This window comes from Lutzomyia longipalpis, chromosome 1 (assembly GCF_024334085.1).
Source record: "Lutzomyia longipalpis isolate SR_M1_2022 chromosome 1, ASM2433408v1".
NCBI lineage: Eukaryota > Metazoa > Arthropoda > Insecta > Diptera > Psychodidae > Lutzomyia > Lutzomyia longipalpis.
Genome location: NC_074707.1, coordinates 3018610 through 3045362, shown reverse-complemented (window position 1 = coordinate 3045362; position 26753 = coordinate 3018610). Strand labels below are relative to the sequence as shown.

General features: G+C 38.1%; 7 protein-coding genes across 8 annotated transcripts in view; 3 read left to right on the top strand and 4 right to left on the bottom strand.

The window, feature by feature from the left end:
• LOC129786413 (calcium-transporting ATPase sarcoplasmic/endoplasmic reticulum type) overlaps positions 1–26753 on the top strand; it is a 642650-nt gene that overhangs the window by 47235 nt on the left and 568662 nt on the right. The gene's annotated exons all lie outside the window — the stretch shown is intronic.
• The window catches only part of LOC129786498 (3'(2'),5'-bisphosphate nucleotidase 1), a 1077868-nt gene that overhangs the window by 508300 nt on the left and 542815 nt on the right, over positions 1–26753 (top strand). The window lies entirely within an intron of this gene.
• LOC129786408 (cytoplasmic FMR1-interacting protein) lies at positions 504–7462 on the bottom strand. Its single transcript, XM_055821407.1, has 5 exons — positions 5647–7462; positions 2439–3867; positions 1042–1616; positions 831–978; positions 504–738 (listed from the first exon to the last, which is right to left on the bottom strand). The coding sequence occupies exons 1-5, from the start codon at positions 7155–7157 to the stop codon at positions 541–543; spliced, it is 3861 nt and encodes a 1286-aa protein (XP_055677382.1). The 5' UTR covers positions 7158–7462; the 3' UTR covers positions 504–540.
• On the top strand, positions 8644–12468 carry LOC129786440 (LMBR1 domain-containing protein 2 homolog). Its single transcript, XM_055821480.1, has 3 exons — positions 8644–9110; positions 9187–9969; positions 11241–12468. The coding sequence occupies exons 1-3, from the start codon at positions 8940–8942 to the stop codon at positions 12291–12293; spliced, it is 2007 nt and encodes a 668-aa protein (XP_055677455.1). The 5' UTR covers positions 8644–8939; the 3' UTR covers positions 12294–12468.
• Positions 13957–18174, bottom strand: LOC129786433 (colorectal mutant cancer protein). 2 transcript variants are annotated; one of them, XM_055821460.1, is made up of 5 exons: positions 17731–18174; positions 17494–17657; positions 16875–17145; positions 15815–16805; positions 13957–15136 (listed from the first exon to the last, which is right to left on the bottom strand). In XM_055821460.1, exons 1-5 carry the CDS (start codon positions 17906–17908, stop codon positions 14581–14583), a joined length of 2160 nt encoding a protein of 719 aa, XP_055677435.1. In that variant the 5' UTR covers positions 17909–18174; the 3' UTR covers positions 13957–14580. The 2 variants fall into 2 exon arrangements, with proteins under 2 accessions (XP_055677435.1, XP_055677436.1); XM_055821461.1 differs by having other exon boundaries at positions 17494–17651.
• On the bottom strand, positions 18918–20321 carry LOC129786503 (uncharacterized). Its single transcript, XM_055821585.1, has 3 exons — positions 19999–20321; positions 19718–19910; positions 18918–19589 (listed from the first exon to the last, which is right to left on the bottom strand). Exons 1-3 carry the CDS (start codon positions 20138–20140, stop codon positions 19034–19036), a joined length of 891 nt encoding a protein of 296 aa, XP_055677560.1. The 5' UTR covers positions 20141–20321; the 3' UTR covers positions 18918–19033.
• LOC129786831 (uncharacterized) lies at positions 21693–26240 on the bottom strand. Its single transcript, XM_055822075.1, has 7 exons — positions 26160–26240; positions 25656–25923; positions 25486–25557; positions 24740–24812; positions 24636–24679; positions 22085–22672; positions 21693–21973 (listed from the first exon to the last, which is right to left on the bottom strand). Exons 1-7 carry the CDS (start codon positions 26238–26240, stop codon positions 21693–21695), a joined length of 1407 nt encoding a protein of 468 aa, XP_055678050.1.

Below are 26753 nucleotides of genomic sequence, written 5' to 3'. Positions count from 1 at the left end.
TTTAGACCTGACTTAAAATTATAAGCCTGACTTAAAAAAACAACCTTAAAAAGACTTTAAAAAAAATTTAAGCCCGACTTAAAAAAACAGACTTAAATTTTAAGTCAGTTTTTTAAGTCGGACTTAAAATTTTTATATTTCGATGGACTTTGCTAATTTATTGAAAGATAAAAATATGAAAAAGATAAGTCAGACTTAAAAAAAACTGACTTAACATTTTAAGCCCGACTTATAAAACAGACTTAAAATGACTTGAAATTTTAAGTGTTTTTTTCAAGACGGTCTTAAAATTTTAAGTCATTTTTTTAAGTCGGACTTAAGTTTTATTTCTCAATGAACTTTGCTAATTTATTGAAATTAAAAAAAAAATGACTCAAAATTTAAAGCCAGACTTAAAAAAAAACAGACTTAAAATTTTAAACCCTACTCACTACTGAATTTCGTCCAGGAAGAAGGAATTATGAGGAGGAAAGGACTTACACGCTAATAAATAGAAGTTGTAGTTTGTTTCAATAATAATTTTTCACGAAGAATTTATTTTTAATGTCTTATTTTATTGGGATCGTGATAGTGCGATGCGGGCATCATTGATGGATGTGGTGGTGGTGGGAAGCAGCGTACGTGCTCCACTGTGGACCCCTCACTGTCGCCGCTCTTCAAGTATTTATTTAAAACAGCAAAAATCTGCGAATTTAGCACTTGAAAGCGACGAATGCGATCAACGAGACGCTTCAGGTTCTAATAGAATTTTTCAGGTAAAGAAATTAATCAAAAAAGGGGTTTTAATTACAAAGAAAAAGTCACAAGAAGGTGCAAAATCTTCAACTTACAATCCCCTTGACGGTTTCATCCTTCCCATCGACACGTTGAACGCGCAAAATGTGATAGCAAAAGTCAAGAGCTTCGAATTTCCTTTGTTGCCCAAGGAGGACAATCATTACACAACCTGCCCAGTTGAGACCCTCCCCGAAGAGTTGCCTTCAATGCAAAGTTTTCAATTAATTCTTCTTTTAAAATTGCAACAAAAAATGAAAAACTTACTCAACGGTGAATTCAGTATCCGCCACGGGAATGCAGTAGACAAACTGCAGAGCTGACCATAGTCGATGAAACTCGGAACATTCATCAATATTCATTACACCATTAATGGGTGGTGGTCCCATCCACACTGGGTCATCCATGTAGCTCTTAACACGCCCCAGAATCACCTCAAAGATACTCAAACCACAACACAACCTCTCTCGCGTTAGCAAATCTCCCTCACGTGCAATCATCGCCTGTTTTGCCGTCCCAAATTTCTCCACATTCGACACAATCTGCAACGAGGAGTACTTACTCTCCAGGCGCTTCTGCTTCGTCTCCGGCTTCTCGCCATCCTTGCAGTATGGGCGTGGGAGGATATTTTGGAATGGGGCAGCATGCAGGAGATCGCAAACTTCCTCCTGTGATAGAGCCTGTTCGATCAGGAGGCAAAAAATGATGCTATTCCCAAACTCCCGGAAGAGCTGGAACAGCTCAGTCTTTGCATCCGGATACTGAACAATATCTATTAGGTGGGCATGGTAGTAGCTCAGCACCCCAGGGGATCCGTAGTCGAATCTCGGCAATTTGCACGTCTGCAAATTAATTGAATTTAATGTGGAATTTCTCTTATGGCAAAAGGAGTTTATGCACGTTCCATACAAAAAATTTCTCCTTCACAGAACAATTTTCACCCATTCAATCTTGTAGAGAATCAAAAAACATTGAAGAATTGCGAAAGAAACTCCCCAAAATCCACTGGGATCACAGAGAAAAATGCTAATAAAGATTGTATAAAAATTTCAAATATTGTGACGTCAGTTGCACTTTTTGTTCCTTTAAAAAAATAAAAAGCTTTAAAGAAGCTTTGTCATACTGCTGAATTAAGTTATTTTAATTTCAAAATATTTTTTTTGCAAGCAAAAAATTTTCATTGCAATTGGTACACCCCTAATTCTTAGTAATCCATTGTACAGAACAGAGCCTGATGATGGCAATAAAATTGCCGAAACGGTGCAACTAGCGACAATACAGCGTTGATTTTCTTATTCGACTGCTGTTCCCAACATCAATCACTGCAACTTTTTTTTATAGATTTATCACACATTTTCCGCGGAGCTTTTCATCTTTTTTCAAATTAATTTTGCATAATTGATAAAAGTGTCAATTTTCTTGCAATTTAATATGAAAAAGAAGAAACCTCAGCGAAAAATGTGCGATAAGTCTAACTCCTTTTGATTTTTTAAGGATTTTTTTCAGACCACAAAATCCTAGAAATTTCTTTATAATAATTTATCTAAAAATCTAAACAAATAATTTTATGAAAATGCTGAGAAATCCCTCAGAAAATGACTAAAACAAATGAAATTTTTACGACCACAACTGTATGCAAATTCAATAAAATGATTTCTCCTTACCTTTGGCATTGCTGACATGAGAGTTTTTGTGAATTGCAGCAAATTCCCCTGGATGAGGGGCTTAACAATGTCCTTGAGGATAATATCCATGACAACTGCAATGCCCTGATAGCCCAGGAGGCGACACATTGCATGAAAATGCGGTGCCCCCACAAAGCCCGAATACTGCCCATATTGCGTCGAATAGGCGGCATTGAGTTGCTTTGAGCCCCAGAGGTAGTAGTGGCTCATCTGCTGGGGCTTCTCCCGCTGAATTGGGTGCACAAGAGCAATGCCCTGGGGGCAGCGAATGAATCTATTTGTCGCCGCATTGTAGCAGTAGTTGGAGAGAAAATCATAATTCAGCTCAACGAACACGTGTAGCGTGACCCGCCCATAGGGTGCTTGTACGAGATGATTTGCCTCCTTAACCATGGATTCAAAATCATCGAGAGCAAGGTACTTGCTTAGCAATTTATGACAAATACGATTGACCTGAATAAGACCCTCAAGCTCCACAATTCCCGTGATGTCCGTCGCTTCGAAGCGACTAATTGCCAGCTCCAGACTCTTGTGCATGTCCGCATTAATGCGCTGCGTTATGAGCTTATTGAGATCAATGGATCTCCCCAAGAGTTGGACGTGTCGCTGCTTCAGGAGGGTTTCGTAGCGATTATTCCGTGGGTATGATTGAAAATTGAATCCCAACACTTCGCATTCAACACGGAAACGTTTATCCAAATTCATACTTCCGGCCAATTGTTTGTAGTGGGCGAAAATTTGTTCACTCAACTTGTAGACAAACTGATCAAAGCACAAATTCACCTCAGCCTCCACTTCGTCGTAGAGGAATTGCTTCCGGAACACCGTGAGGGCATAGTGGGCTGAATCGTTGTACAAATCAAGCGGATACAGGACAAATTCCATCATTGATGGCTCCTTTGTGCGCAAAATGTGATCCGTGAGAATCCACGGCATGGACATTTCAATGGGGAATTGAATTCGCTTCTCCATTGTGATTAAATCATTGCATTCCTCATTGTGCTGATGCATCACCTTGCAGTGATTCACCTTCCTACCCATTGTCATCTCCAGGTAGAATTCTCTGTACCAAAGTTGCGAGAGATCGCAGCATTTCTGCAGGCTTTCGCTGAAATTGAGGATGTAGCTCCAGTAAAAGGAATTCTTGTGAAACTGATCAATCTGCATGAGGCATGTGCCATCAATATCCTTCCTCAGCGTACGCTTCCCACCGGATTTGTCTGCAATCAATGATTCCAGCATCGTACGCACCATGTAGAGTTGTGTTGAGGAAGGACCAACATTGAGACGTGGTACGGCTATCTTGAATCCCCCATCGGGATCCTTTTTTCCCTTCAAAGCTGGATCATCCAAGGATTCACTACCCTTCTGCCAATCAGCTGATGATTCACGCACAGACATAATGATACTAAAAAGAATCAAAAGAATTCTTTATAATGAAACCAAAAGGAAGAAATTTCTTAGCTTCATCTAATCGTGACTGATGTTGACTCAAAAAAAGACTAATGTCGACTCAATTGCCTTATCGCGACTCAAATTTTCCCTTTGCCTTATATAGATTCAGGGCCATATTCAGCGTTAAAATTTTTTAACTTTTATTTTATGAACTTTTATCGTAAAAGTCGTCAAAAGAATCTTTTATAAATACCGATTTTTTTTAAATAAAATTTTTTATTAGTTAAGAGTAAAACCTTTGAAATGGTCATTACAAATTATTCCACAAAATTGTGAAGAATTCACCGAATGCATGATGAGCAGAATTAGATTTTTTTTCTTAATTAATTGTTTATTTTTAATAAATAGATTATTTTGTTAATAATCAGCAAAAATTAAACAAAAATATGATTTTGCCTTCATAATCTTAGTTTGAAATCAATTTCTGTCAGATTCATAATTTTTCACATCATCAAACGGCATAAAATAGCTTTATAAGCTCATAGAAGGGCCTCCAAAACTCATTTTTATCCTTTTATCATAAAAGAAAAATCTTGATAAAAACTTTTACCCTGAATACCAATTCTATTTTATTTTTTATAATGATTTTCCAGGTTTTTTGTCGGTTTAATGGGGGTTTCTCACCCAGAAAAACTCACGTTTTCCAGAGCTTTCGGCTCCGTTCGGGAAATGCCTGTGAGATACTTTATTTGAAAATTTGCCGTTACAATTACTTGCAAAAGTCTTTAAATAAAAAAGTTGTTTTACATTAACAGAAAAATTAATTTGTAAAAAGTTTGTTTTAAATTTCCTTATATGTAAAATTACTGATTGCTCAGAAACTTAGATGGGAAATCCTCTTTAATATGAAACCCGTTAAAATATTTTTAAAAAAATAAAAAAGAAATTTAGATCAATATTAATATGTAGAAATTTCCTTTTTGTAAAGAAAACGATGGAATATCCTGGATTTCATTCTATTGATGTTCTTAAAGCTCACTAAATGATTCTAAAATTGATATTTTTCTTCTTTCGATAAAAAAAAAACTTTTTCTCACATTATGCGCGTTCAGTAAAGCTTTCCTTAACATATTTTTGAGTTAAACCCCAAAATACCATAATAGGTAATTCCGCGTTTATTTGAGATGAAAATTTATATATTTTTTATTGAAAAAAGACGCATCTTTTAAAGGTAAAGTGTACATAGGTGCTATATTAAGAATTTTTATATGGGAAAGAATGGGTTGAAGAAACGGAATGAATTCAATTTCAATAATTTTTTTTTCCCTCAATGGGACTGAAAATAATTTCTACAAAACTACAAATGAGCATTCCCATAAAAGTATGAGAATTTACGAACCTTTAATAAATTAATTTTATCTGTATTTTTAAAACTTTTAAATAATAATAATAAAATCATAAATGCATAAAAAGTTACTTTACAATTTTATCTCTGATTAAGAATTTCTTGTGTCTGAATAAAAATAAAATAACTATTTACATAATTTTACAAAATAATTACATTTTTTTTCAATTAAAGAAATAAATATGTAAAGAAAAAAGCATGTAAAGAAAGGAATTGTTTACATGAAAAAAAGTGTGTAAAATGTAAACAAACCGCCCAACCCTGATGAAGGCTGAGTCTATATTACTTAAAAATTGAGTCTCAATAAAGAAAAAACTTGAGTCACAATAAGGTAAATTTGCGTCAACATTAGTTCTAACCGAAATTTATTTAGTAGTTTTTTTTTACCTTCTAATTAGGTCCTTTTTATTCTTCACTGCCTTCCGGAGAGGCTCCCTTAGGGTCAACTGCACAAAGTCCTGCAACTCAGCATAAATACTCCGACGAATAGCTTCACAGAGCACCGTCTCAATGCGCGTCATGAGCACCTGAAGCCCCTTTATCATGGCAATCACCTCGATAAGCGCAAACTTCTCCTCATCCGTGTAATTGTAGCGTGTTGCCCTCTCGTATTCTTCCGCCTCGACGGGGCATTCTTTGTTCTGATGATGATCCGTGGGGTGTAGCAGCTTCCATGAGTACAGCTCCGTCACAACACTACTCCATTCCGAGAGTAGCTGCAACCCACGAAGCGCCAAGTCTGCCGTGGCGCGATTTTCCGCATCAGTTGTGTTATCTTTCACCGTTGTGGTCACTTCATTCGTATACCTGGCCAGCTCTGAGATGTACTTCACATGATCCTCCCGGATTTGCGGCAGGTGCACCATGAGGTCTGCCTGTGGGCTGATGGCCGTGGATGAGGAGAGGGGCCATTTGCTGGGGTCAAAGTGCTTGCTGCGCTTGATGTAGTTGAATGGGGCGATTTGCATATCCCCGAAAAGTGGTACAACCTCCAGATTCTTGAAGATCCTATCAATCCGATCGAGGCGCAGCTTCTTCTTCTGATCCAACTTGTTCACATTGCACGCCTCCGTGTCCATGAGGAAGAGCCCAAAGCCCATCACTTTCACCAGCATGTGCTTCTCTTCGGGCGTCATGTACATCTTCGTCTCGAACATGTGCACGCAAATATTCACCACATCCGCCATGAGGTCCTCATACCCATTCACCTTCTCCAGCGTCTCGCGCACGGCGTCACGGATCTTGTTCTGCGTGGCAAGGAACATGGAGAGATTTTGCGATTCCTGCAGCGTGTGGGAGTCGGACATGACTTTGAGGAATTGCGCAGCACGACGGTAGGTGCTGTAGTCATTCTTCACGCTGGACTTCATGTTCTTCAGCTCATCCAGCACGGCAAACATATTGATGAACTTCCCAAGGGTCAGCAGGTAGGCTTCTGACACGAAATCCTTGCGCTTCTCCGAATGACACAGACGCTTCACTTCCGCACAAAATGCCTCAATGGCTTTTCTCTGGAAGTACATAAAGTTGAGGAGCTTATTGACCTCCGGTGCGAGTACTTCGACGGTCTTTTCGTAGATTTCCACTCTGTTTGGCTGCTCATTGGACTTGGGTTGCGGAATGGCACGCGAGCAGCATCGCCATGTGTACAGCATCACAGCGTGCTGCTGCCCCTCATCCAGCAGGACATTGAGATTAGCATGAACAGTGGCTTCCTCAATGTACTTGGCCACTCCGGTCACGAATCCATTGCGGTCCTCGAAGTTCGTGTCGAAGTTTGCTTTGTAAACAACCGAACACGGCTGTGCCTCAATGCAGGGCTGCTCATCGGGCAGTGGTAGCTCATCCAGCACCTCCACATTCGACAGAGCGTCCGCAAGTGTGATTTTCTCCGTCATCGCGCAACTTGATCACTGTGAGCCCTTCCTAATGGGGCTGGGCCGTCTTCTCCACCACAACCGATAAAACGGGCGTGAGTAATTGAGTGGAACGTTGCGGCAATTTTACATGGAAAATGACCAATTTCCCGGCATTTCCACACACTTATTCAATCACAAACACTTCAGGGATGCTCTTGGGTACACAATCAGGACAACAGGAGATGTTCCTCTTGCGGAATTTTAGGTGGAATTTATTAATTTGTGAATCACTCCGCGGATTAATGTCAGATTTTTGCCTTCGCCGACCCGTTCTTGTTTGCTCGTGTTGGTCCATCTGGAAAAGTCACTGATGTTGTATTTAATCAAAAATTCAATTGAATTGTTATAAGATTTTCAAAAAAAATTCTTTTATTTCTCGAATTTTTCTTTAAAAAATCTTTCTATAAACAAACTAATTCTTTTGACGAAAAAGGGATAAAACAGAAATATTTAGGGGTAACTGGGGTAAAATAGTGAATTTGAAAAAAAATAAAAATTAATAACTCAAGAAGCAGTGAGAGCTAATCTGTCTAATTTTGTCAGTAGTTGCACCCTGCCTAAACCTAGAAAGTTTCATAATAATTGATCCAATATTTTGGCTTTTATTTGAAAAACAAATTTTTCGAACCTCAAAGTTACTCTGACCACTCAACTATAAATTCAGTTTTGGCAAAATTCTCTGCAATATTTTTGATCCAAATGCATTTTTAGACAGAGTAACTATTGCTAAACACAAATCTAATCTGAATTTTCCGAAAAAATTTTCCGAGTTTTCCCGTAAAACACTGATAGTAAAAAGTACCGCTTGGGGCAAAATGGTGAATTTGGTGTTTTTTTAAAATAACTTTTAAATTTTTGAAAAAATAATTTCCTTTAATTAGTATAACTATTATATACAATTTGGGATGTTTAATCACTGACTATTACCAATTCTTATAAACTAAAAAATAAAAAAGGGAATTTCTTAAATTTACCGTTTTTTTTTTAATTTTTTGTATTTTTTTTATTAAAAAAAAGTTTTAATTAGTACACAAATCTCTCATTCTCAATAGATATTATAGTGCCTTGCTAAAATAATTTCATTAAATTAAGATTAGCGAACAAAAAACGCAATTAACCGTTTTACCCCAGGATTTTTGGAACAGGCAAATTCAGAAGGGTTTGGAAAATGGCCTGAAAAAGCATTTTCCCGTTGAGATAGAGAAAAATCGTCTGAGACAAAGTTGTAGCCAGGAAAATTTCCTTTAAGATAGTTCTCATGGGAAATCTCAAATATTTCCATGGAACTCAGGAAAAATTATCTCCCAAAAATTCACCGAATTACCCCAGTTTCCCCTAGTCTAGAAAAGCTTAGTAAATTGAAGAATTCTATGAATCACATGAATCACATAATGTACAAGAGCGCGCGGATTAACACCTTTATCGCGAGAAAAACGAGAAAATCGAGAAAAGTGAGAAAACACGAGACTACACGAGAATCTCATCGAGAAAAATGTTAGAAAATGCACAAACAAGTGCCGTGAAAATTCTTTTGCCATCGTCTGGGAAGTTATTTTTCCAGCATAAGCCGGATTTTGTACTGTGTAAGCCCCACTTGATGCCATTGAAGTCCATCACGGTGGAAAAATTGGAGAAAATGCAGCTCGAGACCCAAAAATTGCGAAACAAAACAGCTCAAAGTTAGAACGTCACACCATCTGTTTGTTTTCTCACATCAGCTGCAGAGAAGGAAAAAAAAGCCACAAATTAGGCGTTTGAACGATGGCTTGGTTGCTTGAATTCTCCCTTATATCATCCTTCGTGATTGCGTGCGTGTCCCTCTATCGCTACGGGAAGGTACAGCAGCAGAATGTCTTGGTCACAATCACCGTGGCAATAGCCTGGTGCTTCTCCTTCTCAATTGTCTTTATCATTCCACAAGACATCACCGCGGTGGGTTTTATTGATCTCTCTCCAGCTCTTGTGTTGTTCTTAAACTTAAAGGGGGGGATGTCTTCTGCTCTTCCAGACGGTGTATCGGCAGTGTTTGCAGGAGAACAATGCCACCGGAGCCGACGTGGTGCCGTCAAGCAATATCTCAACTAGTCAGAGCTCCGGGAGCAGCAGCACATCTTGCCAGCAACCCTGGGGTATGGTATCAAACTACGTGTTTGTGGACCTTTGGCGCATCGTCTACTGGTCCTCGCAATTCCTCACGTGGCTCATGATGCCCCTCATGCAGTCCTACCTCAAGTCCGGGGAGTTTACAATCAAGGGCAAGCTCACGTCGGCTCTTGTGGACAATGCAATTTACTACGGGACGTACCTCTTCATCTGCGGTATTCTCCTCATTTACCTCATTGCCAAGCCGGAGATAAGTCTCGATTGGCAGAAGTTGAAAGCAATAGCTTCCTCAGCATCCAACACTTGGGGGCTCTTCCTGCTCATCCTTCTGCTCGGCTATGCCCTTGTGGAAGTTCCACGGAGTCTCTGGAACAATGCTAATCCACAATTTACCCTGCTGCATGCCTACTTTAAGCTCTCCAAGCTCAATTCGGAGAAGATTGAGGCAGAGGAGAATGTGGAGGATGTTCTCGATTCCCTGAATTACATCAATCAAACAATCCCCCACAACCACGAGCTCCGCTTCTACGTGAACATCATCAATAGGAAGGTACCCGTTGAGCTGATGGAGCGATACAAGAGGAAGGATGTGGAACAGAACATGTCCAGTGTGATGCCATCGGAGAAATCCCTGAGTCGCCTCCATCGGCAAGTGATAAAATCCCTTCAGGTACATCAGAGAACTCAGGTAAGTGCACAGAATTTTATTAGTTGGTATACCACAATCGTGGCATAGCAAGTATTGTAATCGTCGGAAAAACCGACCACCTCAGATCAGTCTCAAACTTAGTATGAGCACGTTTTAGACTTCCCACATTACGAAAATTTTTGATCTGGCTGGCCTGAAATTCACATTTTGCCTTATATCTCTAGAACGGTAAAAGATAGAGACTTCAGGTTTGAAGTTTTCTATAGAAATGTGGGTGTAAAATATCATTTTTTCGCATTTTCAAAATCCAAGATGGCCGCCGTCCGCCATTTTGAACTACCTTCAACTACTTCCCTTATAGCTAGAGGTCTGAAATTTTAGTATATTGTAGAGCTCAGTGAGAAATTTTTATCGATAATTCATACTTGAAAATCGGTCAAGCGGTTAGCAAATATGGCGGTCTAAAGCAAAAAGTGCTTTTTCGATATAACTCGAGAACAGCTTGACCGATTTTGACCAACTCAGGTTTAAATGATAGGTTTCAAGTAGCCCTACAACTGTCTAGAACATTTCAAGTTCCAAAAATGGCCGCAAGAGGCGCTAAAATCAAAAAGAAAAATTGACTAACTTAAAGGGGCAATATCTCCGAATCCCCGTGAGGCATTTTCTTAAAATTTTGATATGTTGTAACTGGACTCAATATCTTTTATTATGCAAAAAATGAAGAAATTCTATGTCACAGTTTAGAAAATATAGTCATTTGAAAAATTCTTGCATTGGAAAAAGTCTAAGAGCTATATCTCCTGAACTGTTTGAAAGATTTTGCTTATCTTGGTATCAAATTAAAGGTTTTGCAATTTTCTACAACTTTCTAGAATATTATAACTCTCTAGAAGCATTCCTTGAGGACAAAAAATGCGAAAACCTGTTTTTGTTAAACACAAATGTGACCTTGAAAATTATTGAAATATGTCAGATAATGGGCCTAATTCAGAAACTCGCTTGAAATCTTGAAATTTCAGTAAAACATTTAAAGATTTCAAGGGTTTCTTAGTCGCTGAATAAGGCCCAGTAGCTTATTTCAGGACCTTTCCAAAACTAGTTAAAAAAAATTCTGTATGTCTTATAGAACCTAAGATTTGAGCTCTTTTATGTATCAAATTGATGAATTTCACAAAAAAAAACAAATTTTTCTACTAATACTGCTCACAAATTAAATTACAACGCATAGACTGATCCATTCGCTTTGTGGTATACCAACTCTTATAACTGGTTGCGTTATGATTGACTTTATTCCTCGCGCAATGCAGGCCCTTTGGAATATTCAAATTGAAAAGGTGCTCCACTGTGAGAATGTCCTGAAGAATTTGCATTCCTCCGAAAGGAGCTTCCGGAGTGAATTTAGTACGAGCACCCAGAGTAGATTCTACAACCCTAAAGCAGCTTGGTATTGGTACTGCCTCCTCAGGCCGCCACTCATGAAAGCCCTGGCCGTTGCGACGGCATTCCTCTCAGTTACAGTGGTGTGGTCAGAGATGACCTTCTTTAGTCGCTCTCCCGTCCTCTCAATCTTTGCGAATGTCGTCAATTTGGCCAAGCGGAATTACGATTTCCTCACAATTGAGCTCTTCTCAATGTTTGTCCTCTGCTACCTCTGCTATTGCGCCTACTCCACGGTGTTTCGCATCAAATTCCTCAATCTCTACTACCTGGCGCCGCATCATCAAACCAATGAGCACAGTTTGATCTTCTGCGGGATGCTCCTGTGTCGTCTAACGCCACCCATTTGCTTGAACTTCCTCGGGCTCATCCACATGGATTCGCACATAATCAAGGAGAGAATTTCCGAAACCTTCTACACGCAGGTCATGGGGCACATGGATGTGCTCGAGATCATTGCCGATGGCTTCAACATCTACTTCCCCATGCTCATGATTGCCTTCTGCCTGGCCACGTGGTTCAATGTTGGCAGCAGGACTCTCAGCGCTCTGGGATTCCAGCAGTTTATGGTGAATGAGGATATGTCCGATGAGATTGTTCAGGAGGGGAAGGATCTCATTTCACGCGAGAAGCGCAAAAAGCGTCGCATGAATGAGTCCTCAACACGCCGTCGGAATGGTACCGAACTCCGCTCCACGAATTACCTATCAGAGAATGAGAATACGAAAATTGCCAACGATAACTTTCGCGTGGTGGAGAATACGGATTTTGACGATATCAGGAATAATATAACGCAGAATTTTGCCCTCGATGTCGATGATAGTTTGAACTTTGACACAGACGACAGAATTGAATTTCGTGCGTATACAAATGATGATAATGACCATTTTAGGACACCCACGCGCTTATTTGACGATGTGTGATTTATCATTTCGACTTCTTTCTTTCATTTGCGTCTCTTCTCATGTGGAGTGCTTGTTCTCAACTAGATCATCGTGGTAATGCTGCAGTGTAATCAATAAATATAATTATTATAAAATAATAATAATAATAATATCTAATATATTGAATAAATTAATCATCCTTAGAAGAAACAATAAAAAATCTTTTTTATTTCCACTTTTTTTCGGGTTTGAAATGTGCTCAGGAATTTGGGAGAATTAAATGGCAATTTGGTTACATTCAGGCTTTAAATAGCCCTGCGGTTTTAGGTGCGTACTTACAGAGAAAAGCTCGCAGATTCGATTCTCAGTGATGACGAAATTGGTGATTCTATTTTTTTTTTGATTTTTCATTTACTTTTTTCGCTATTTCTTTTTTTTTTTAATTACTTAACCCTTTGCCGTTCTTTGGGTCATACGTTGATCTAAAAGAGAAATATTTTCCTGAATTTTATTGAATTTAAATATTTTTCCAAATTACAAATTCTTTGAATTTACGTAAATGAGACTAAAGAAAACGTTCTGACCGAGAAATGTATTCTGAAAGAATCAATAGAATAAATATCTTGAAGAAAATAATGAATGTTTCTTCGTTTCACGTGGACGTCAAAGGGTTAAATATTCTATCTCTTTAAAAATTCTTTTATTGAAAAAAAAATCTTCTGAACCGTTTTTGATGAAAATTTGTGTAAAATCGTTTATTTGAAGAACGAAGAAAATTTACAATATTTTTTTGATTAAATAAATCTTTAAAACATTAAACAATATTAAAAAAAAATAATAATAATTTTAAGATTAAAGACGTAATCTTCAAGGTAATTAAAAAAAATCAGAATGCTTTCCTAAAATTTCCTTTAAGAGGTACGAAACGCAATTTTATTGAATAAATTGCAATTTAAAGAATTTAAAATAAAAGACACGGAACTTTTATGAACGGAACACAATATGAAGGGAAATCTTGAATAAATAGATAAAACTTAAATGAATTAAATGCAATTTTTTAATGAACAAAACGTAATTAAAAACTGACGAAACAGAGCTTTTATGAACGGAATGTAATTTTAAGTTGACGTAAAACAATTTAAATCTAATTTGCGGATTAATAAACATTATTATTATTATTAAATGAGCGAAACTAAACGCAACCTAATTTCAATTTCAACGCGTAAAATACAATTAAATTGGCAATTTTTGTTAGAAGTTCACAAAGTAATCAGATTATTCGTAAATTTTTGAAGAATTCTGCAAAAAGACACAAATTCTTCGCATTTAAACGCTCCTTATCATGATTTCTCAAAAAATAACTTAATTATCTTATAAAAAAGGAAAAGAATTAAAGTTAACGTCAGTCGATTCCCCGTTAAATGGCTTAAGACTTCCTAATTAATATTCAAACTTTTTTTTTAGACTCAAGAACTATAATTTCAGAAAATTTCATTAAAATCGATCAGAGATTTTAGAAGATTACTAATTCCTTGTAGACCTGATGAAGACAACAAAAAAACCTTCGAAATGTCGCGAAAACGACTAATTCTTTATGGACCTGATGAAGAACGTTTGTAAAACCTTCAAAGTGTCACAAAAGAATAAAAAACTAAATTTTTATTTAACTTTTAGCATTTTATTGTGGGTCTCAAATAATTTATATATGGCAAATTTATTGACTTGCATCACAAAAGCTATTTTCTAGTATTAATAACATTTTTTTTTCTTCAGTTGCTCGTGAATTATTTGTTTGTCAATATTCTTCATTTTTTTAATATAAGATTATAATAATATATTTGTTTTCTTTGCACGGTGTAAGCTGCTTTAAATGCAAAATTAGTTTTTTTTTTTCATTCTTTATTCCATTTTGTATGAAAGCCTATGCATGCGAAAAATGTTGTTAGTATGTATATATTGCAAGTTTTTCGACATGATAGGAATTAGCCGTTTTTTTATGCTGCTTCTGGGTACACAATTTCATGTTTTTTGTGTGAGAGATAATACTGGGGGTCTGTGATGGAGGAGAACCATCATTCTTAAATATCAAGTCTTACAATTTGCAACAGAAATGCACTTTCTATGATATTTTTTTTTCATTTTTCATTAAATATACACTACCCGCGAAAAGTTTCCGGGCAAGGCTAAAATGGGATATTTTTGTAGATTTTTTTTTGCTAAGGTTTCTTCTTCTTCTTCATTAAATAGTGCAAAATGCAGAGCAGAGAGTTTCGAGAAAAAAAATCACGAAACTCCGCAGTGATGATGCCCAATTATTGGGCGAGAGCTATTTGGATGATGATTTCTTCCCTTCTGACGTCTTCATGGCCGTCGTAACGCTCTCCACGAGTCGCTGTAGACGCATCTTGAGCCGCGATTCACGCGCAAAGGCCTGCACGAGTTCCCTCTCCATGTTCTCAACGTAGTCCGTGTCTGTGGGCTTCTCGGACTTGGAGACGAGGGCTTCGTTGTGGGTGAATTGTGCCTGGAGTTGCGTTAGGGCCTTCTGGACAGTCATTAGACCCTCCTCGGCGCATCGTTTCTCCCTTTCGGACATTTCAGCGCGAAATTTAAACTCCACAATGTCCTCACGCATATTCATTAGTTCCTGCATGAGCACCGCCACCTCCATGTCCATTCTCTTTTCGTCGTGACTACTCTTTGGATGCCCTTTCGATGCACTCGGCATGGTTGAGGCGAACTCTCCGCTTTCCTCGCAATAGTAGGGCGACTGGAGGACAACTGTTGTGTTCTGTACCCTCGCGCGGTTTCCTTTGAGCTTTGAAATATGTTCTCGCAGGCGGAAATCATCCTCCTTGGACCAAGGGATCAGGTTGTCGTCACTGCAACGAAGAGAGACAAGAATATAAAATTTATTTTATTGATTTATTAAAGACTGAGAACGTGTGGGTGCCTTCAATAAATTAACTTGGCAGCATAGTTTGAGCATCATTATTGAATAATCCACAACTTCTCTCTACGAGAGAAAGTCAATAAAGCACGGAAAATTGCCCTATAAAAATAAAACAACTCGCCCCCTTTTTCTCTCGTCTTTTCCGTGACTTTTTATGGCTCCAAAGAAGAACAACTTGAAGTTTTTACACTTTTTGAATAAACTTTTCTTCCCGCAATGGTTTAATGTACTTCCCGGAAAGTGCCAAAAGTGCATGGAAGTTGTATATTCATCCTGTCCATTGCATTAGATAGTTTCTAAGGGATCGTAGGAATCACCTTTTCAACACCCAGCTGATCATTGATTTCATTCAACAGTTAAAATCTCTTGATTTAGGAAACGTCCCTTTGCAATTGCACGAAGCGTTTTATAAACTCAGATTTTGACCCAAAGATGACATCAAGAATCAGCCGGGTGTTGAAAAGGAAGCTCCTAAAATCCCTTAGAAACTTCCTGATGCAGTGGGAAGGATAACTACGCAACTTCCAGGCATTTATGGCACTTTCCGGGAAGCTCATCAAATCTTTCCGATTTCTAAAAATATCAGAGAGACAAAAAAAGCGAGTACCTGGAGGAATAGATGAGGGAGGCATCCTGCCATGGGCCAAGGCTGTGATCGGGTAGATTCTTCTCACTCTCAAGGTGACTGAGTAGGTGCCGGGCAACATTCTCAGCATCCTGACGATTCTTCACGCCAGCGGGATTCTTCTCCAGCACATCGAGACGACTCTCAAAGAGTGCCAGCATCACGTCGTACGCCTCGATGGTTCTATCGCTAAAATTCAGCGCCTGCTGCAGGGCAATGGCATTGGATTCGTACTGGCCACAGAGGAGATAGAGCTGATCACAGTGTGACTTATTCTCGCTCAGTGTCAACGACAGGAGGGCGTTTTGTGCCTGAAGATGCTCAATGCGATTGTGGAGACGCTCAATTTGCATGATATTGGACATTTGGAGATTCTCCAGGTCACTCCCACTGGGATCGTGCATGAGATCCGTAACAAGGTGCTCCATTTGGGGGAATTCCTCCCCGAGAACTTCCGGAAGTTCCCCAGCATGCTCTGTGGTCTTTCTCAGCTTCACACGTTCGGCAATTTTGGCAATTGGGGGCCCATTGGTGAATTCCATAAGCTTCTGACTCCGCATGGAGTTGTAGGTGGGGCCCATGTTCAGGGGTGATTTCTTTGCCATTTCGGCATGACTGAATTTAGGGGCGATCCTTTGGTTTGTGGCGAGATCTTCTGGGATTTGCTCGGGGTTCATCTCGCAATTTCCACTTTCAGCTGACAATTCCCGCGTGAGGTTCCTGAGGTTGGTGGTACAGGCAAGATGGGATTGCAGAAGAGCAACTTGGGCACGTAAATGCAGCACCTCCTCCTGAAGTACCTCCATCTGGGCACTACTTGCTTGTCCGGCAATTTGACCCAAATCATCCACATTTGTCAGCCTCTCCTGCTGTTCTGATTTCACTTCCAACTGATCCGTGGGTTCGTAGTCAACGGCCTGACCTTCCTGCTCGGAATTGTAGACTGAACCCTCCTGGAAGCTCAGTTCTGATACTGAAAAGAAAAAGTTTTAGGATTAAGAAGCCGTGAAGGAATTGAGGAATATAGGCCCAGGAAACTCACCACTCTCTTCGGGTTCCTGCTCCTCAAGAATGGATCTCTCCTCGTATCTCTTTAGTTTCTTACTCAGCTCCACAATGACGCAGTGCATTTCAGTGAGGCGACTCTCATGGGCTGCACTGATGACTTCCAATCGCCTCCGAGAGCGATCCTTCTCCTCCAAGGCCTCTGACAGCTCCTTCTGCAGCGCTTCCCTATCCTTTGTGGCATTCTTGAGCTTCTCCGCCATTTCCATGACTTCTGACTTGAGTGCTGACATTGCTGATGCGTGAAACTGCCCCCAAAGAACAAAATTAGTCTCACCTTTTTTTTCTTTTTTGCCGCCCTCCCATCCGAATTAGAAAGTCTGTAATCAAAGGGAACTACTAGACTGCAGTCTTGAGGCAAGTCAACAGGAAGATCTTGTTCCGTTTCAGAAAATCAGCGATTCCCATCAGTGGTCCCAATCTCTTCTGCTCAATGGCTAGTTCCACAATGTCTTTAGAATAGGGACTATCACAGACTTCACTACACGCAATAACAAGATCCTCTCTCCCACTATCATACTTAGGACAAGTAAACAGCACATGATCGACACCTTCAAGTCTCACCTTCCTCATCAACAAAACCCTTTTCCTCTCACCTTGTTGGCCAGGTCGACAATTGAGCAATTGGCCACTTCACTCTCAGTTATTTGACTTCCAGCTTCACTGGATGTGGGAGCCCTCAGGACTTCTGGGGACAAATCTCTGGCTCCGGAATCTCTGCCCCACGACTCCTGTCCGTTTGAGACACTCTTTCCTACACCTCCCATTGGAAATACAGAGACAGCAATTAATAAAAACATCCTTATCCTCCGAGGGGGGCCCTCTGGACTCACCTTTGACACTGTGTTTGGCATGCTTCAGCGTATTTTCGGGTTCATTCCTCCCCTTCGGTTCCCACTGGGGCGTGTTGTAGGCCTTAACCAAATTCGCCCGCTGGCACAGATTTACGAGATCATCGTCGGAGAATTTTGTGTGATACGGCTTCTGCGGTGGGTAGTCCTCTTCCTCCATGTTAGTCGAGAGAGAGAGGAGGCCTAAAAAAACCCCAATCCTACGACGAAAACCAGGCCCCCCCTAATTTGCGTTAAAATGCACCGCGCCCACGGGAAAAATACAAAAGAAAATCCAACACAATTTGACGAGATTCACATCACATAGGGGCACACAGAGGGGCGGAGGCTGCGACGGCACCCAAAGGGAGTTTTTTCTGAAAATAAAACATAAAACTTGCGTTGGAGAATTTACACTTATTTTTCTTCTTCTTTTTATTTTTCACAGCAGGCCGGATGTCATTTTGACATTGGAGACTTTCCGCAACGAACGATTTTTATCAGTATAGTTCGTTTTTGAATGAGTGAAAAGGAAATTGGTGTTATTTGCTAGTTTTCTCTCTCACACTGTCTGTTTTTCGTGGTTTTCTCGAGTTTTTCGCTGAGATTTCCGGGGAAAATTGAGTTTTCTGCGCTTAGGAGGCGATGCCGCATCGATTAGCATCGCCGGTTTGAAACGACCGTTTTTTTTTAGAAAAAAAAATCGTGCAAAATCCATCTTAAAGTAAGAGATCTCTTATTTAGCGTATTTAGTCGATTTAGCCCTCTTAAAGGAAGATTTGCGCGGGAAAATTATTTTTTAAATTTTGAAACAAAGATTTTCCCCATTTTCCGACGATTTTAAAACCTTTCAAATGCACAGAATGCAATAACAGATCATTTTGAAGATGTTTTAAAACATTTAACGTTATTATTTCATGTTTTCTTTACATTTTCAGGTCATTTTTTTAGATTCTCCTTCCAAAAGTGGCTTTTTTCACCTGAAGAGCAACGGAAAATCACCAAAAAAGCATCTGGAAAATCGGAAAAGCAAAAAAAAACGTCAACCCGGGAAAACCGTAAGTTTTTGAATTTAAATTTTAAATCATTTGAATTTGAAACCCCTTAAATACCCTGAAGGAACACTGGAAAATTCCAAACAATTTCAAGCCTTTGATTTTCTCAAGAAGGCACCAAAAAAACCAGAAAAATTGAACTTTAATCATTTCAATGGATTTCATTTATTGAATTCAAATTTTAGAACTTTTTTAATTGGACTTCATTAATTAAAAAAAAGTTTTCAGAGCATTTTCCTTGCAAAATTCATTCACACTTTGCGCTTCTTTACACTGGGTTCATCCGAAGATGTTGAATCACCATTCTTTTCATTCTTCTGCTCAATGAATTGCTTGAGCTTTTCCATTTTTGGAGTGTAGGCCCACGAAATGAGCGCTAGATGCTCCTTCGTAGGCGATCCGTCGCTATTGAAGAGTGAAAGCTTCTTCTCTTGGATTGTCTTCTGTAGACTCGAGAGATTCTTATTCCGAACAATATCCCAGGAATTGGAATCATCATCCTCTGGGAAGAGCGTCCTGAGCTTTTTGTAATTCCCTCCAGCTGTTTCAGTGTAGGTCACCAAGAACTCCTTGGCCAATTTGTCTGATGGCTTTGGGAAGTTCTGGATGATGTCTGCTGGGAGGTACTTCATGTTCGGTTGCCCCAATGTGTCCAGACTGTCGAGGTATTCTGTGAGAATGTCCACACCCTCCTTGATATCTGATACCTTCTGCTTGTCTTTTGTGCGTGAGATTACACTCTTTGAGCTTGTAATGAGACTTTTGAGAACCAGCTTCTGGTAGTCTGCATCCCGATTGTCCAGGATCCTTAGAAAAAAAAATTTATTTATTTTTAAACTGCAAACTTTAATCGTCTTGGTCGTGAAAGGGTTAATTTATTTTTACATTTAGTTGAAATTAATTTTCTTATCAATAAAAAGCAAAAAAAAACTCACTTGAGAGTCTTTTCCGCTGCTTCCTTGTCTTTGAATCCCAATCCAGGGACCTTATCAATTTTCTCCTCATTTTCCGCTCCTCCGGAAGATTTGGCTTTGCTCTTACTTGTCGTGCTCTTGTTCTCCTCGAGCCAATTCTCAAAAACCTCAATGGCTTCCTTAATATTATTCCGCTTTTCTTCGGCTTTTGTCACTGCCAAAATTAGATTTTTAATAATATTACATCACCATCATTTTATCGATGAGAATTTGTTTGGGCAGACTTGTGCAATATTACTTACGCGTTAGCACCCTCTTGGCTCTCCCCAGCAATCCCCTAATCGTGAGGAGTCTGTACTGGCTATCCTGATTTTCCAGCAACTTTAGGGTATCCAGTGCCTTTTGCTTGTCCTTAAAACCAAATCCACTCTCTTCACTGGACATCTTTTCTTTCCTTTCTGGACTTTTTTTCTCACTCAAATTAAAGAAATAAAAATCTCTCACACAGCTTATACAGAGGAAGTCAATTCACGCCGAAGCTCAGAGAGAAACTAAAACTGATGTGACCAAGATTTTTTTTGAGATTGTGCTCAAAAATGTTTGATCGCCTCGGCGGACGGCATATAAAAACAGAAATTACGTCATTGTTTCCAAATACAAGCGAAAGTGCTAAATGAATTCGCGTTGCTATTTAATTTTATACATAACACCGGTTGGTGTGTATATAAAAATAAAAATTCCAATGTCACAGCCAAATTCTTTACTAAATTATATACCTCGAAAGCTTTTTTTTGCTAAAGAGAATGAGAAATTTAAAAAATGAGAGAGTGAAATATAAAAGTTTTTTTTTAAATCATGAACCAATTTAAAGCTCGACTTTCTCTGTGAGATAAGAAATTGAGAAAAGTATTATTTTGTATGCTTGGGCGCATTTCTCAATGATAAACCCTTTATTTTCATGCAATTGGTATTCTTTTTTTTGGGCAGATAAATGTGTTGAAATTTAATTTATAAGAATTTACATTCGAGGAAATCAATATCTTGCGTTTTACCTTTTGAAATAAATTTTAATCGTGACATTTAATTAATAAATTAGATGGTTAAATAATTTTTAATCCAGATTTGCCAATTTTTTTCTGCTCTCGGCAATTTTAATTCCTTGATTTTGAGTAAATAAAATAGCATAAAAAGTTTTTATTTCCACAAAAAATCGTAAAGATTCTGATAGAAGAAGAGTTTTAGAACTTCTTCAACGATTTTGATTGAGAATGACTTAGTTTCTTTAGATAATTTTGAGATCAGACTTTGCGAAAATATAAGGAAAAATCTGGGTTTGATTTTAAAAATTTTAAATTTCATTCTCAAATTGATAATTAGATTTTACTATAATTTTTTTTTAATGAAAGGGGTAGATAGATTCTGATAAAAATCTTTTCTTTTTTAGCAACTTAAAAATGTGTTGTAAGATTTTGATAGATTGAGTTTTTAAATCGTTCTATTGTCGTTCTATAAAAGAAAGGCAAACAATGAATTATTGTTCGAGAAAACAGTTAGAAAGAGCTTTAAAGAGCCCTAGAAAAGTAATTTCCTTTCAGAAACTCGTTTAAAGAAAGAAATAATATGTAAAAATCTTATAAGATTTTTCCCAGAATCTAATAACTTTTATTTTATTAAAAAAAATACAGAAAACTCAAGAAGAGTTTTCACGGTCATCATCAATGTGCCTCTATTGCACGTATGTGGAATACCAAATACTATTCAATGACCTTTTTACATCACCTGCTCGCTGAATTTTAATTCCCACAAAAAACACGATTTCGATAATCTTTAAAATTCACAAACAAATTATTGGGAGCTCTACAAGAAAGATTTTTTTGCCATTCAACCTTCTTAATCATGGTTAACGAGAATAATAAATAGTCTACATCTCACGGAGGTTTTTGACCGCAAAGAAAAAGTTTTTTTTTTAATAAATAAATTCCATTTTTATTGCTTTTCAGGGTGTTCGTAACAAATTAGTTGAGTACATTTCATTTGATTGATCCTTAGAAATGTGATGATAGGGGTAGGAGTAGTATGTGGAGCTTGTGCGATTTTGTACAAAGGTGGTAGTTTCCGTAGTCGTTGGTAGTCCATTTTGTAAATGACCCGAATCATTGCGGGTTGGTAATGCTAAGGAATTGCTCTGGGTATCCACATTCGCACCGGTATTTGAGCCATATGCCATGTTGAACAGGGCCTCGGGATCACAGACAAACTTGTAAACATATCGCTCCCCTAAAATGACAAAATCCTTAACATTTTCAACCCTTTTTTTTTATGGAAAAAAAAACATTTTTTTTTAAATCATGAAGGATTTTTTTTAAATGAGGAAATCCTTTAACGAACCTGCGACTTTTTGCATTATTCCTTTTTCATAGTAATACCGTAGACTCCGTGATAATTTATCATAATTCATTGCTGGTCGATTCTTCTGAATACCCCACCTCCTGGCAACTTCTTCAGGTTCAACCAATTTAAATTCCATCCCTCGTCCTGTCCATGCTATGCATCCGGCACTTGCAGTTGGCTCATCCAAGAGTGCCACAAGAAATTGCCACAACTGCAGAGATCCACGTCGCTGGTGGATGGTTGTATTTGACGGATGAATGGTAACAGCGGCGGAATTATTGTTTGATCCTCCGCAGGAAGGGATATAATCGGGTTCTGTGGACGTAACAGCGGCTGTGGTATCGGAATTTGAGCGTAGGTTGTAGCTTTGTTGGTAATTGTGCTGAGATGACTCTACCAAGTGATGATGGTGATTCCCAGTGGACACAATGGGGGAGTGGTTTATGTGAGACGTGGAGTCGGGGTATATTGAAGGGTGACTCGAGGAGATTCCTTGAGACCCACACACAGTCTGTGTTACAACTGATTTCATATTACTGTAAATCTGATCCGTAAAGAGCCGATCTGGGTATGAGGTGTGCCATCCTGCAGGAGGGGAAGGAGTGCACACATATAGGAGGGAACTAAATGTGGGTTAATCGCAAAAAGAACAATAGCATTCTCCCTATGGGGGCGTAAAGGCATACACATAACACAAGATTCATAAGTTATTAATGGAGTTTAAGTAGCAAATTCATCTTGGTTTTGTTCACTGCTCTTATTTTTTCTTGCATAATTGATAAAGATGATTCGCATTGTTGTGTTAAGTGCGATGAAAGCATATCGTTCAATTTTAATGCATTAATTAGCTACAAAACATGCTTCCCCTATTACACAGAGTTATATGTAATGTGGAATTTCATTGCACCCCTTTCGTTATATTTTCATCATTATGTTGTTTGTGTATTTAGCACCGTTTTAGTTGTTTAGGACGTGGGAGAGGGAGGATGATTTGAACAGAGTATCAATTAATTAAAAAAATGAAAATTCATAAAATTATCTTTGTAGGTAGTTTATTTAATTTTTATCTAAGAAAAGACTTAAAAAAAAATTGATGCTGAAACAAATGAGATAATGAACTTTTTTTTTTAGTTTTTTTTTGATGTTTTTTCTCTTCTTCAGGTCATTAAATATTTTGGGAATAATGATATGATTAGATTTTTTATATAAAATAATTTTTTGGATTGAAAAAATTCTTTAAAAAAAATGTTTAAAGAAAAACAAGAACAAATTCCCTGAAAATGTTGTATTTTTCAATATAATCTCATGTTTGACTTTTGCTAAATCACAACATATTATTTTCGCAAAAGAGATTTATTAATCTCTCGATATATCCTAGGGCTATTGAGAGACGTATGCACTGTACAAATGTGTTGTTTCAAATTTAATAATAATAATGTTTATTTACAAAAACGAGAAGAAGCACAAGAAAGTCAAACAATACAATTTTCCGGTAAATTCAACATTGTGAAAATTCTCTAGCTTCAGCTAGACATTATGTACAGTACAAGCACGTCTAGATAAGGAAAATCTTTATAGTGTTCTTGCACACAAATAACAATTTTTCTCCACAAAGAGGAAGCTTGGCAATCAGAGGTCTTTTCATTTCCCATCATCATCTCGAATCTCGGAAATACTGTCACGTATTTGAAATATTATTTTGCATAATCCACCTTTCGGTGTGAGATATTCTTCTCATATTATCCACGAGAACGCTACCACCACAGCGAGTAGCAATATAATTGAATTTGTTGGATGTTACACAACGTGTCAGAAAGGAAGAATAAATTGCAAATCGATTTATTAAAGCGTGGCAAGTATGAAGAAGAAAAAAAACATACCCCTAACAGAGATGCAAAATTGCTTCGGGATATTTCTACTTTGATAAGGGAGTCTGTATGGTGCAAGAAGAAAAAAAACCAACCGCGTTGGGAAGCTTAAGAGATTATCGATGAAATTCATAATTCTGTCTTGTTTTCACTATACGCGTATACCCTGGCATATCAGGTGATGATGGGAGTATAATGCACAAGCGGAAAATGTACAATTCATTAATATCAATTATTGAGGGGCTAATTATTCGTTACCCCATCTTTGGTAAACGAAAACCCTTTTCCACTCCCTCATCGTTTAAGCCCCATGTAATGTTCTTCTTGCATATTTGCCCCCGATCATTACCAAATAGCTTCCATCCATCTGGCCAAACAATGAGGTGGTGATGTGATAGCATTTCACGTTGAGGGAATTTATTCGTTAGGGGGAATGTCAAAGAATAATTTCGCATCCACAAAAAAGGAGTCTCATGACTAAATAATCACCTTTTTGAATCGGGCTAAAAGTCAGTGTACAGTGAGAGGAGATTGAGCAGTAATAGGGCAACAATCGGAGATAAAATGATAAAATAAATTTCCCCGAAATTTCCCACATAATTCAACTGGAAACCCTCTTGAAGGAATTTTCTCTCTCCCTCCTTAAAATAAACATCGTGTACTGATTGAAAAGGACTCACCCTCGACTGGTTCCCTTTTGACGAGATGTGGTGCGGTGGAAAATCTGCAATCAATATTCACGCAAGTAAAATTTAATCCACCGAATAATGGCAAGGAAAACTACCTGTAGCAGTAAGGGTGTGTAGATGGTACGGGAATGTCAAAGAAGGACGACCTATCGCTGAGAACGCCTTTGCCTAAAATTCACGAGGAAAAAAATTGTTATTTCTTCCCATCAAGAAGAAAAAGAATATTTAAGGAACATCTTGACTCTACAATGGAATCAATTCCCTTCTCTCTGTGGCATCGTAGACTACCTGTGGTGATACCAAAAAAGAGAAGAAAATTCACAGGAGGGAAATTCATCCCCTTATGCGTGACATGGTAGTTTGCTTGATGAAAAGTGATTTGATATCAAAGATTTTTCTTTTATAAACCACGATATGTATCTCTTTTGAAAATCAATTTGTCTTTAAGAGTGGATTTTACATGGAATGACATGGAGTTGAGTGAAAGGTAATTTGTAGTACCTAAGTATTTTCCTTTGAAATGGCAAGGATATGTGACTTAGGATAGGACTGATTTACTAAAGAATTATCGAGATATTAATCATATTTTACGTGAATTTTAAGGAGTAACGGGGTTAAAACGAGTAAAACAAGAACTTAATTAACATTTTATCAGTCGAATGGGTCTAACGTTCCAAAAGCCTTAAATTAAAGGGAAGAATATTTTGGATTTTTCACAAACCTTTGACTTTAAAGGCCCTATTATCCCCTTAAGGACATTGTTGATCTTATAATTCAATTCTCGCAAAAGGATTGATAGAATGTAAAAAAATAACGTTCAATATTTAAAATTAGAACTTACATGTGTGCCTTAAATCTTCTCCTGGTGGTATATCGTTAACCCAAAGATTTCTATTTGGCGTATGCCGGAAATCTAATAAAGAATTTAGCCCACATTTAGACAACAATGAATTACAAAATAAGTCTTAATTTTACAAGTCAATCTTTCATTCTTTCGCATGACAATCTCACCGTTTTCTTGCTGCGGTAGGGGTGAATGAATGCTTTGATGTCCTTGATGTACCTGCGATGATATTAAGGGCAATGGCATGGTTGGCAGGGATGTTGCTTCAGATGTTGGCGATGGTGGTGGTTGCGAGATGAGTGAGGAAGCTGCTAAGATGGGGGATGATGAGGAAACTGTTGATGATGTTGCTCCTGAAGTATTTTTCTTATTGTTTGAAAGAAAAGAGACATGACTCAGCGGGGATGCACTGTGTCCCAATGAATCGGTGAGGTTCTACAAAAGGGAATGAAGAAGATCCAGCTGTGTTGAATTGAATTTCTCTCTCTTGGGTAAACATCTAAGCTATTTAGCCCATTTTCCAATTTAATTCCCGTAATGGATTCACTATTTGGCCAAAGGAGAATTTCCTGAAAATCATTTCACGGATATTTCTATTTAATTGTTTATAGTGCACACACATCGATGGGCTTTATGCCCGAGTTTCCTTTATTTTCCTCACACCTATGTACTGTACATATGTCGCTCAATGAGGCCGTGGTTGGAGGTTTTGTTGGTATTTGATTGCCAATTGCTCCATCATTCTCATACATTAGCTATTGTTGGAAGGTGTAAATGGGTGTAATGCATTGTTTGCGGTCACCCCAACTGATAGTCCCAATAGACTGTAATTCAATTCAAGCTGCTATATTTAGTTTCACACCCCCATCCACACAGAACCACCCCAATTTTCTTCCCCTCACGATGACACGACGAACATCGGTGGGATCTCAATTACATTTTCTATGGAGAATTTGTCAAGTGGGGTTTGTGTGAAAATCAACAAATATTCCAGCACTAACACCTGTAACATCACTATATGTAGCTTTTTTCCTAATTAAACTGACGAGTTTTCCATTTTCCAAGAAAAAGAAAACCAAATCCTCAATTCGGAGGATAAAAGAAAGAATTTCTTTTAAAAGAAAGAGCAACTGACAAAATGAAGAGCAACGAGAATTTTCAATCAATTGAACATGAAATGAGGAAATCCCATTTCGCTTTTACCCACAGTATAATATTTTCCCGCGAATTTCCGTCGTATGATTTCCGGTCCAAGATTGTTTCAT